This window comes from Odontomachus brunneus, unplaced genomic scaffold, assembly GCF_010583005.1.
Source record: "Odontomachus brunneus isolate Ranch 3 - 2012 unplaced genomic scaffold, Obru_v1 Obru_scaffold_195, whole genome shotgun sequence".
In the NCBI taxonomy this organism is placed as follows: Eukaryota; Metazoa; Arthropoda; class Insecta; order Hymenoptera; family Formicidae; genus Odontomachus; species Odontomachus brunneus.
In genome coordinates this window covers 774-13,873 of record NW_022639645.1, presented here as the reverse complement: position 1 = coordinate 13,873, position 13,100 = coordinate 774, and the positions used below count along the sequence as shown (strand labels likewise).

The window sequence follows — 13,100 nt, the reverse complement described above, 5'->3', positions numbered from 1 at the left end:
TTATATTCTATTATTGACAATTCATTTAATTTTACAGATGAAGGATCGTAATTTATAATGTACAATCTACTTAATGTAGTTACTCGTGAAAAAGCAACATATATTAGTCCACAAGTAATTATAGAATTTCTAGTTTCCACCACGGCTTGTAAACTCAATCCTTGACTTTTGTGAATAGCCATACCGTAACTTAGGCAAATCGGAAATTGTTTCCTTATAACAAATGCTCTGTTCATTAGTTGAAATTTAACGCTTAAGCGTCCAATAGTATGCTCGACTCCCGATAATAACATAATTTTTACTTTCTTTACGTCATCATTATTACTTGTTCGTATAATCGAAGGAATTGTAGCTATCGTATCATTTACAAGACCTAAAGTAACATAAATATTCCTTCTAATCATTATATAAGCTCCTAGTTTTATCGTTATGATCTTCGCTAATCCAACTGTTCGAGAACTGTCTTCATCACATTTATCTAATATTTTTGAAACTTTTATTTTTAAATATGATGCACAATCTGTGATGTCTTGAGCTACGAGTTGTATTTCATTTGAAAAAATACGATTTAACATTGCACTATTCAGAGTGTCACATAGTGCACAAGTTGGAAATAAACAAACTGTATCCACTTGTAATGTTTGCAAATAATCACAACTTTAGATAAATTTATACAACTTTAGATAACTTTAGATATCTTTAGATAGCTTTAGATAACTTTAGTATGTACGAGCCTATATACTGTTATGGCAACGCAAAAAGCGTTGTAGAAGGCACCTTAATAATCATGTGTGATTGGAGGAACTGAAAGAATTTTTGAGCTGAGAGAATTTTTGCATTTGCGGATTGCAGATTTCTAATTCTCGACATCGGTAATATCGGTTTTTGTAAACGAGGGCTCAATCGAAAGCTTATATCGACATTTAATAAGGAAAGTGTCGTTACATTTTTAAGTACTGCTTTAGTTTTCAATTCTGCTTGATGGCAATTCAATACCAGACGATAAATGCTGAACATCATTAAGTACGCTTACTTTTCTAAAATATCTTTGTTCTGAAAACACGCCATTGAGCTGAGAATCACGAGTTTGTCTGCCATGACGTTGCTTTTTTCGCATTTCATCTGAAGAAAATTATAAGTAAATTGTGTAATGTCGCTTTTTATGGCTATGCAATGAACGACTGCACGATAATTGGATAGTATTCTCTGAAATGGTCGACAATTGTACATCCGATTGACACACCATTATCATTTTATTTGTGTAATTTCTTTGTGGTACCGCCAAATGTGATATCTGTTGAGGTTTTGTTCAAGTTCTTCAAGAAAAATTTTTCCTGAATAACGTGCAGTAGACCTCCATCGTTGATCGCGACTGACACGACGGAGTATCCAGCTTTGGTCGTCCAAGTGTCCATTATTGTTTTAAAAGAAGTTTTTAAAGAAGTAAGAAGTTTTGATCCACTCTTGCAATTCACTTAAGCCTGCAGTATCGTCCACAAAGTATCTGGATGATTTAATCCTGTCCCTTTGTTAAAAGGTATATTGAAATGGTAACAATCTTGATTATCGATCAGATTATTTAATCTGGTTCACAATTGGTCAGCCAAATGATGGATTCTTCAACACGATTAACAAATACATATAATACGTCATAAAAAATCACACCACTGATAACAATACATTTCTTTCTGTTTCTCATTAAACAAGTAAAATCGATTAGAAGTCATAAAGTGTAGATACGATATCGGAGATTTTTCATCGACAATCTGTAATAGACATCCAGTAAGTCACTTCTCATGACTATTTCTAACACAATTGCGTTTGTTAACGATCAGTTGCAATAAACACACTAGTAACATCATATTTTTACTGTACTTTGAACATGGACTTTTAAAGATATTGTGAGACTTTAGTACATACATATATATTTTTATACATTGTATTTATAATATCCATGCCTAAATATGAAAGAAAATTTATAAGTCGCACAGCTCGTGTAATGCTTAAGATATTATTTGTATTATAGTAACTTTATATTATTCTATACAATACTCTTACATTTGTGTACTTGTACATTTTGTGTCAAGCACATTAAATGCTTTCTAAGTACGAATTATGACGCACTATTGTCTAGTGTGATATGCATTGGGACGGAGAATTGATTGTTTTCGAGGGCGTTACGAATTTTTGCTGAATTATTTTTAACTTTCGCTACCTCGTTTTCTCTGAAAAGTGGATAGAACTCGGGCCTGTTATAGCGTTGTTTGCTGTATATTCTCATCTGCAACAGAATAAACCACAAATGCAGCTGACTGTCACAGGAACAGTGGATAATTGAAGTAATGTGAGAAATAAAAGAAGCAACTAACCTTTGTAAATTGATTTTCCGTGACGCTCTGCGAAAACATCCGAACATCAAAACTAGACACGCGTATACTATAAAATTTATCACCATGTTACTTTTAAATGATTATTGAAAGTAATATTAATTAGAGGTTTTAATTTTAGAGGTTTTTAGGAAAATATCTCTGAGAATCAATATAAAAGAGAAATTATTTTTAAATATTTATAAGTATTTATATTTAACACCGCGCGATAAAGAGAAAAAAGTTTACTTACAAGTCGTTCAATCTGTCCGAATTATTAATAAAGTAATCAATTGCTCGATCGATATTGGATGGATTTTTTAATATGTTGAGAGCGATATGTTCGTAGTACATATATTTCTGCGAAGATTCATATTCGCTAGTGTTGATATAATTTATGTGCTTCTCGACAATGTTCATATTTTCTGTGCAACCGAGAAATGTCAGGTGATGTTCCAATGTCAAATTTTGCACTTGCAGAAATTTGTCCCAGACAGTATCGCTTGCTTTCATCAAACCAAAACATAAGATCCATTGTAGATTTCGTGGGATTCTAAAATAAAATTAATGTAATTGAATATCGTGCATTGAACAGGACATGATGCGCCAATGTAATACTTTGTAACGAGATGCTGATAAACTTTATTAATATCTCGGGTAAGTAATTCCCGCTGTTTTCCCGATCGGTGAGAGATTATGTTTTAGTTAATATAAATGTAAACATATAAATTATGTAAATATATAAACTATGTTGTATGTATATGTATATGTTATGTTATACATAAACATATAAATGATAATTTAATAATCCAATAATCTAAGGTGAATGTACTACGTAAAATTATATAGATATCGCAAAATTGACATTCAATGCAAACATTTTTTTCAGGCGTATATATAGATTCAGTAGAACTTACTTATTCGCAATTGGATCTTCCACGTATGCGAGTACCTTGGCGGTAGCTTTTGCTTGACATTCTGCATGTCCATACTTACAGGCGAACTGACCGAGGTAGAATCTAGTTCTTAAAGTGGAAGGATCGTCATCAGGGCGGTCGTCGAAACCGATCTTCTCAAGTATCTTACGCGTCAGATTGAAGACGAACGGCTTGAAAGAAACATTTTACAATGGCCAATAATTTGCAAGTTAAACGATTTGAGATAACTCATTTGAGCTACATTTACCAGAAAATAAAATCTTACCCTAGCGATCGCTGCCGATTCGGGTACCTGAAAATAGGTATCAATAGTTTGAAGAATTTTTAATACCGGCTGCCACACGATACAGTCGATCTCGCGCGATAAGTAATTGGTGATTTCGAGAAAAGTGATGACGTCGAGCTGGCGGCTTATCATCAGGAAGGAAGCGTCATTGATGATCTGGGCGCGGTTCAAAGCGGGAATCTTGACGTAATCGTCAGAATTGAGAAATGCAGCGATCCGTTTCCAATTGGTGAGATCGTAATTTACACGGTAAAGACCTGTTAGATACAACAGCGGTGACGATTGCGTTGATATATCTTCGTGGAAGATAGATCATCAAAGAATGTTCAAACTAATCTGTCGGGAAGCTATAAGAACCACTACGATGTTTCCCGTAATTGAGCTTTGCACGAATTATTTATTCATTTATATTACGAGAGTACTCGTTACCCGTTAATTGTTTATTCACGATGATCCAATGGTCTACGTCCACTCCTTCGATTGTTACAGCCTCATCCTGAGGTCTTAACCAGTGAGTGGCGAGCGTTGACGAGAAGTTTAAGTCGGTTTGCGTCGCGAAATTTAAAGGAATCCACCATTTCTCGCTATTTTCGTCTCTAGAGTAAACTCCTTTTTGTGTCGCTTTGATATCGCCATTCGTGTAATCACGTTCGATCGTTACTATGGGATAATTCGGTTGTTCAAACCAAGCGTCCATCACTTCCTTCACGTTAAAATCATTATGCGGCACGTCCGATTCGTCGAGTGCATTTTGCATTGCTTTCCATAGATCGTCTGGCGTGGTATTGCCATATGCGCTAAAAATGAGTAAGACAATAACAAATCTGTGACGATCGCGAATTTGCTCGGAAATTATTGGCATGTCAAGAAAGTGAGATACTAACTTCGCTCGAAGATATTTTATCAAACCGTTTCGGAACACATCTTCCGTTAAAAAGTTCGACATCATTCGCAATAAGACAGCGGCTGAAAAATTAAAACTAGAACTTCTAATTATCTTTATGCATGACGCAAGCTATAAAATATGTGTGATGACTCGTAAGACCAAATTATAAGACCAAATATGTATATGTATTTCTTACATTTCGTGTATGTGAGGTAAGTATATGCTGTTCGAATATCCGATGTAATATTTCTATGAATTGGTACAGTTATTGATACATCTCTATCTAACGTTGCCTGTACACCCTCCACCACAAAGAAATCCATTAGCCGCCACTCGTTGAGAAACTGAAAACACAGACGTCGTGAAAAGAAAAATAAAAAAGGAATGTAATTATCAATAAGCGTGACATTTGAATCTGAATTAAATGATCTGTTCCGATACTTTGTCAGTAATGTAGAACTTAAGGTAAGTCGATATTCCCTCGCTCAGCCAAAGATAATTCCACCAAGTCGGACTGACTAGATTGCCGAACCACTGATGTGCCAGCTCGTGAGTGATCGTCATGACGTTAAAGCGTTTGAAATCGATCGAATCGACGTTATTGATCTTTGTTGCAAAGGGAGTGTTGTCGTCATATAATAGCGTATCTAACCTGAAAATTAATAGTACGGATACAATAACTTTTCTAAAATAAGTTTCCTTATTATTATCTGATCTTACACTTTGACATTATTTTTGTTGTTTCGAGTCTCTAGTTTCTTGACAATATTATGATTTCTTTTGCTTAGCCTAAAAATTATTTAAAGCAAAGACCAAAACTTTCTTGATATGTCAAATTTCTCTCTCTCTCTCTTATAAGTGTTTATAGTTCTCTACAATAAAATTTTGTGCGCACAACCAATAGCAGCTGGCTTGTTACAAGCTGTTTTATTTATGCCTTAGTTCACAGCTGTATGTAAAGATTATAATTATTCTCTCTTTTATTATGTTTTATTTATTTTTCCTGTTTTATATATTTTGTTTAAATATATCATGTATTGTGCATGTCTAAATTATAAAATAATTGTTGAGGAAAATCTCGCGCTCTACTTGCGATCGTAATCATCGAGATAATTATTAATATTCCCGAATAAGGGAGAGACCGCGAGTACTCACCTGTAAACGATCATACCCCAGTTCTCGGTGGCTCTGCTTGAATAATGAGGTGCAACCACATGATCCATTTTCGGGACAGGTATGGTACTATTTGTGAATTTTTCGAGTTCGTGCGTCGCTTTTTCGGCGATATCGAGGGGAAACGCGGCGAGATGAAGTAAGTGCTTCGGACCCCATATTCTCATGGTGTCATCCAAATTCGAGATATGATCATAATCGGCGATTACGAAGCCCAGCACGTTGGTGGGCATCACAGGCGTCGTCTCAAAGCGGGTCCACACTTTTCCGTCCGTCTCATCGACTTGCGACTGGGAGGACGGCATGTTTGACAAGGCAGTATAATTGGGATAATGTTTTATGGATAATTTGAAGGTTGCCTTCATGGCAGGCTCGTCCCAACACGGAAACGCCTGTCGTGCGTGGACCGGTTGGAAATGCGTTACTGCCAACCACCTGTAAATTGATTATAGCTCACATCAGATGCATGAATGTTGCTACGGCATCTCGTCGTGCTATGGCAATTGTGCACCTATCGTGAGGAAGCAACAGGTCGCGTAAACGTTTACTATGTAACGCAATAATCGGGAGCAATCGAGCGAGTTGAATGTGGCAGGCGCATAGCAAGAGCGATTAATCACTCGATATTCTATTAATTTTCGTAAGCGCTATCATGAACGCGAATTTTAAATCCTCTTACATTCTCTGTAATAAATAGCGTAGATGTAGATTTTACAATTTTATCGCGCGCGCAGATGCAACAATACAAGAATACGAAAAGATCGATGAACTGGAGAGATATCACCGTATCGTGTTGAGTAGCAAACACTTCGTGTTTTCACTTCTCACAGAAGCTCTTTGATACTGTGTTTGCGTTATCTCTCTACATTTCTAGCACGATCTTTAGCACGATCTACTGTCTGTTACTAAGTATTATATTTTTTCGCAATAATTACTTACACTTTGTTGCCTTCGTTATCAATGTAAAAGCTCCTGTAGAGTCCATGATTCAAGGATGAGATCACACCCATGAATTTCAGGTATAGCGTGTACACGCCGATGTCCAAGGGCTTGTCGAATTGCAGAGTTAAAATTTCTGATCTATTATTGTAGTCATGTCGCTTTGGGACGTAATACAGTGCATGTTCGTCTTTGCAAGTCATCCTTGTCTGCGATTCGTCTATCGTAAGCTCCATGATGTGCAACACAACGACGTCAGTCGGCTCAAGCACCTTCACATCAATGCTTGTTTCGCCGTTGGAAGTGAAGTTACCTTCCGCGATGTGTGGTATTAATCGTATATTGTAATGAACGGGCATAACCTGCTGCGGCAGTAGAAAAAAATCTTCGTCCACGTCTGATGTCGGTTCGTAAACTCGACGCGCTAAACTCGGCACTGCGACAATAAGCAGGGCTGCCGTCATTAATCCCTTGATGATCGCCATAGCGCGATGATTGAGATGTAATTACACAAAACTTTCGCGTTACACAGCACTGACTATCATGAGACTGACGCGATATAATCCTCTCCTTTTGCATACGACAATGTCGGAGTGTTATACATAGCTGTTTATATGTCATGTATGCGGCTCAGAAACTTTCAGAAAAAAATCCTATCATTTATGATAGCTTGCGGCCAGCAGAACTGCTGTTTGTTTAACCACGGCATACATATGTAAACTATTGCTGTTACTGAGATAACGGTGGCGAAACATATCGGAAGCAATAGTAGAGCGCGATTATTTGCTGGAGAGACATGGCAAGTGAGGCGTCATATGACGATTTAAGCAGGATAGGCTATGAAAAAAGATACAGAGAAGAAACAGCATAAGTAACCTACACTTAAATCTGGTTGTGCCAACCTATTAAATCTGCTTAGCATAATCAAGATTTATGTCTGGGCCATCCATACTGTTTTTTCCGTGTAATCGTATCATAAAAAGAAAACAAAAACTTATCTCGGAATTACTTCAAGACTTAACAACTGTTTCTCTGAATTATTTTATCAACGGTCATTACTAAATCACTTTCGTTAATCGTGTCAATAAAATACTGTCACAGGAAATCAAATATTGATCCAAAGTCAGAGTATATGAGTGAATTTTTAATATAAATCATTTTTTATTGTAGTGAGAAAGTATGCTACGCGTCAGCATTTCAGAGTTTCAAGATCACGATGCATATGGAGTTTAAAAAAAAGGTGAACTTTGATGCATTATAATTTCAAGAAGTCTGTATCTGCATATTGTGCAAAAATTGTGTGTTAAGTTTAATACATTTTATCAATTTATTTACTTTTCGCACTAATTTAACATAAGGTAAGTTATGTAAACAAATAGCATAAATAATATGTCAAAAATTAACACAAAAATGTTACATCTGAACACTATATATTGTGGATTATCTATTGTGTTATTTTCATATTTAGAAGTGGTGAATATAAATTCAACGCAGAATAGTCAAAATAACACAAAGATAATATGTTAAATTGACACACTGATATGTTAAAATTCTAACACAAAAGTCTCTGCACGGATCGACTTCAAGGCAAATGCAAAATCTTTTTGCTGTATAAATGATCGAGCGTTCGGTTTCGTTATTGATAATGATATTATCTCAATCGGTATTGTGTGCGTTTATTATCGCGGAATAACCTTCTGTATACGGATAAGGAGGCGATAAAGAGGCATTAATTATATCTCTGAACTTTTATGAATGTCGATTCGCTCTTACGCCATAATGTATCTGGAATCCGCGGAGGAATTGACCTTTGTCAGAATGATCGTTGCTTCCCAATTGGTATTTCTGTATCTATATACTCGCCTCATTGTCAATGGCAGCTATCGTTTTTACGTTGAATTTCTGTATACGTAAGTAATGCATTTCTATTCGACCTGATAATCTTTGTTTCGTATTGTATAATCGCAGGTCGGTCGAAGGTTATTAGACGATAAAGCACTGCCTATTCCGCGTTTCACTCAGAGATGATGCTATTAACAATCATTCTGACAACCATTGTTCATATACGTACAGGACTGACGGGTTCCTCTCGACGTAGCGTTCGACGTAGGCGAGCTTGCATTCACCTGACTCCTCGACCGCGAGCAAATTCTGCGTACCGTCGTCTCCGTCGGCTCTAGATCCTGCTCTCGGTTTTTCGCTACTTGCGGCATCCTCGCACGAAAGTTATTTAAGAATGCTTCTATCTGTAAGAAAATATTTTAGGAACGCCACTCCCGCTTTGTTCCACGTAAATTCCACCTCAGATACGTCCTGTTATTTGGACCTCGCATATATCGTATGAAAAAAATGTATTTCGGCCGTTATCCAAAACTATTTTCCAATATTGTTATGGGAGAGAAACGTTATCGAGTGTACGGTCTAAGGCGGGAAACGCGACATGATCGATTTTGGGTACCGCGACGGAACGGTCGACGTATCGCTCCGATTCGATCGTTGCTCGCCGGCCGACTCCGTGGGCAAATCTCGGCAAGGAAATTGCGTTGCCGCAGCTCCAGACTTTGATAGTTCCACCGGAATCGCTCGCGTTACGAAGATCGGGGACTAGAAGGCCAACTAGGAGATACGTTGACGCGACAGGCGATTCTTCAAAACGCATTTTCCCGTCACTCCGCTCGATTTCCGCGGACACTGCGGCGACCGACGTGTTTGAGATGGTCGTGTAATTGCGACGGTGTTTGACGAAAATCTCGTAGATGGCTTTTGAAGGTGGCTTGTTCCAGCACTGGGAGTTCACGTGGGAGTGAATCCTTGTGAAAGACGTTCCAGCGCCCCATCTGCCGACATTTCGATCGTCAGTGCGATTTACTCGACGCGATTGTTACAATTATTACTCACCTGGCTTTACGACGGATCAGAGCAGCAGTTCCGCGATAACTCGGTCTCCTGTCGCTTGTATTTGAATGTCGAATGGCAGTAGCGTTCGCAACGACAAGCACCAAGACGCACGCGGAAATTACTTTCCATAGCATCATTCTACGAGAGTAAAATAATTTAAATTATCTTTATCATCGGCGTAACTGTATTTCAACTTTAAAGATATTTCAACTTTTGCGTTTTAGCGTCAATTGCATGGAATTTGTCGATAACTCGGCGATCAGTCGTCTGAGTGCCATAATAAATGTAACGTCGGTAGGCACGTGTCACCAACATCAAAACATCCGTTGTGTGGCAATATCAAGGAAAACGAATCAGGCATATTAAGCAATAGCAATGGGTTAAAATTCAAGACTGGGTTTGATCTTACATAATTTCCGCCTGAAGAGATAGTAATCGCTTCGCAAAATGGAAGTGGCTTCGATTAGACGTCAAGCTGCTATTATCGTAATAAGTTAGCCAATCAATTAGAAATGTGTCGATGTGAGATTCGTATGAGTTGTGCGTTCGTGCTTTTCGTAGGAATAAGGACGTTTTGTCTTTCATCCGTGCTTTATTCAATTCCAAGTTAATCTTATAGTGTGTGTGTGTGCGTGCTGGTATTTAATTTTGTTTTAAGGACTTAGTAGATTAAAAACAATATGTGTAAAAGTAAGTTATTTGATTCCAGCTTATTAATTTTGTGTGAGCATAACTTGACTATAGAAGCAAATGTACGCAGTTAAATTACTTTTCTCTTTTGCGTACTTACTTTATCAGGTTTTACGAGTCTTTCTTCGACGACGCCGACAATTCTACTAGTCGAAGTATTCCCGACTTTTTATTTATAGGCGTCTACGGTATGATTCAGGCAGCGTTTGAAGATATTTAATGTTAATAAAGAGAGATCATTTCGAGGAAATATGCAAAACAAATGTTCTTATCGAGTATATTCCGTGATATAACTTACATGTTAAAATGTTTACATTCTGAAAACATAGTACCTGTCATACAAGTCTTACAACTTACAATCTATTGTACTTTAAGAGCAACATTTTCAAGAGGAATATTGAAGATAACTGACAATTTAGATAAACAGCTATATTTGCACTGCTATTGTTCTATTTTGATCACTCGCCATCTCTCAGATTTTGCTTGTCGTCGATCTCAGCTTGTGACTTTTATAAACATATGATATGCTCGTAACAGTTCAGATACACGCTCGCTTGTCTTGTTCTTAAATGAATAAGGAACTTTTCAATCGAGGAAATCGCATACTTTGTATAGTAGGAACCATTTCTTGCCTACGAATCCTGATCTCGATTATCACAATGGCAGTTGATTCGCCAGCCGACGATAAAAAAAGCATTTAAAAGAAAGAATATGTATCGGCTTGGAATAATATTTCATGATTTATTGCATGTATGAAAGAAGTTGAATATCCACGAAACTTTAAAAGGAATATTGAGAATAGTTAACAATTTAGATTAAAGGACCCCGCAGAATCCTTATGGGAAATGGCTTTCGGCTAATTTTTTTAAAAATTTGATATGTTATAGTTCTCAACACGTAGAACAAAAGTGTTGATGGCCCCAAGGTCCGAACACGGGTAGTTTTCGAAATACAGCACTCCAAAGTTGGACTTTTCGTACCTTAAACGTATGATATGCTCGTAACAATTCAGATACACGCTCGCTTGTCTTGTTCTTAAATGAATTTAAAGAACTCTTCAATCGATGGAATCGCATACTTTATATAGTAGGAACCATTTCTCGCCTACGAATCCTGATCTCGATTATCACGATGGCAGTTGATTTGCCAGCTGACGATAAAAAAGCATTTAATGAAATTTTAAAAGAAAGAATATGTATCGGTTTGGAATAATATTTCATAGTTTATTGCATGTATGAAAGAAGTTGAATATCCACGAAACTTCGAAAGGAATATTGAGAATAGTTAACAATTTAGATTAAATTTGCATTGCTATTGTTGTCTTAGATCGATCGCGATCTCTCCGATTTTATTTTTACCAATTTCCGATTGTAGTCTTTATAAATTTGTAATATATTCCTAACAGTGTATTGAGACGCTTGTCTATTTTTTTTTGAACATATTTAATTAGCTTTTCGTTCTCTTTGTAACTACTTTTCACGAATTCGTTTATCTGAAATAAATAATTTTCGTGTATATCGCAAGTAAATAAATAAATTATACAGTAAATAAATTACACTTCGAGAAATATTGTCTAAATATAACATGCATTTATGTACCTGGTCAAGTTTTTGCTTGGAATACACATTATTGATAATCACACTTAATGCGTGCTTTATTCGTATTCCTCTATAAATAAAACATACACAATTAACAAATGAAAAGACAGAGTATCTTGAACTAATAGAAATCTGTTACCTGGAAGTCATTTGTTACAAATTCGTTAAGGCATAGTCCAATATTAGATTTTGATTTGCATGTTTCTCTATAATTAAGTCATAGATCATGTGATAACTTTCGTTATTTAATATTATATCGTTTATATTCAAATAATTGATGAGAATCTCAGGTTTGTCGGAGCATGCCAGGTAAGTTAAAATTGTATAGTCCGAATCATTTATGTATACGTCCATTATTTTGTTCCAAGAAGACAAGCTTGCGTTCATCAAACCGTTACATAACGTCCATGTCTTCAAGTTTGGCGGAAGCCTGTAATATACGCCTGTAATAACGAGTAGAATGCATATCTGAGCCTTAATCAAACAGTTTGCCATGCGCTAAAAATTCATATACGATAAAAAAACTCACTCGTCCGTTTCGAGAACCACGAGATGTTCCTCCAGTTTCTTAGTGGCCATTCTTATACATTCAGGGTGACCGAAGTAACATGCCCATTTTAAGGCTTCAACTCTTTTGAGCTTTGTAAAGTCATCTTCGGTAGGACTCTCCTCGTATCCTACATTCTCAATGAGACCACTCACCATGTCGTACATGGATTTCTAATATTAATTTTGTATTAGATCCTACACGTGTAATTCTATACGTTCTGTGTAAATCTATACATGTATGATATATACAGGGTATAGCAAAAGTACCGGAACGGCAAGGTAACTCGGCGGGGGAGCATTTTAGAGAAAAATGTTTCAGACAAAAGTTGTAAGGCTTAAAAAAACGCATTCAACGATAGTAGGTATTTGACATAGGATGGTGTCGCCAAGGTCAGAACAAGGTCAATTTCGCTTTTTTATATAGAAACACATACTTTTTATTACGGCATTTTATTCAACGTAAAAACGCAAACAACTTTTGCTTGAAAAAATTTTTTATACAACCTCTATTTCTAAGATATTTACGTAAATATCTACAAGATTATTGGCTTCAATAATTTTTTACTTGAATTCTATCAACTTTAGCGGAAAATATGAAGAGATAAAAAATATATATTTTATTCTCATAGAGATCTGAGAATTTTTTCAGAATTTTATATTAACTTTTTAGTACTTCATTTTCTTACATTTTCCTGAAGTACTATAAATAATATGTGTATAATAATAATATGAATAAAAAATATGTGTTTCTATTTAAAAAAGCAAAGTTGACCTTGT

The 13,100-nt window shown here is 36.3% G+C and overlaps 1 protein-coding gene across 2 annotated transcripts; it reads right to left on the bottom strand.

Annotated features, from left to right (window-relative positions):
- Nucleotides 1-1,997: 1,997 nt before the first annotated feature.
- On the bottom strand, nt 1,998-10,313 carry LOC116851880 (aminopeptidase N-like). Of its 2 annotated transcripts, none has more exons than XM_032831755.1 (15): nt 10,277-10,313; nt 9,487-9,624; nt 9,047-9,425; nt 8,660-8,834; nt 6,589-7,024; nt 5,632-6,084; nt 4,918-5,128; nt 4,673-4,820; nt 4,475-4,556; nt 4,020-4,387; nt 3,570-3,847; nt 3,284-3,474; nt 2,620-2,919; nt 2,370-2,436; nt 1,998-2,281 (listed from the first exon to the last, which is right to left on the bottom strand). In XM_032831755.1, exons 2-15 carry the CDS (start codon nt 9,621-9,623, stop codon nt 2,114-2,116), a joined length of 3,393 nt encoding a protein of 1,130 aa, XP_032687646.1. In that variant the 5' UTR covers nt 9,624; nt 10,277-10,313; the 3' UTR covers nt 1,998-2,113. The 2 variants fall into 2 exon arrangements, with proteins under 2 accessions (XP_032687646.1, XP_032687647.1); XM_032831756.1 differs by having other exon boundaries at nt 9,149-9,425.
- Between the last annotated feature and the right edge of the window lie 2,787 nt (nt 10,314-13,100).

Coding starts and splice junctions, on each gene's coding strand:
- LOC116851880 (XM_032831755.1), bottom strand. CDS start 9,623: ATGATGCTATGGAAAGTAATTTCCGCGTGCGTCTTGGTGCTTGTCGTT. Junction 8,835..9,046: donor ACGTCGACCGTTCCGTCGCG/GTACCCAAAATC, acceptor ATTTTCTTACAG/ATAGAAGCATTCTTAAATAA. Junction 6,085..6,588: donor GATAACGAAGGCAACAAAGT/GTAAGTAATTAT, acceptor ATCAATTTACAG/GTGGTTGGCAGTAACGCATT.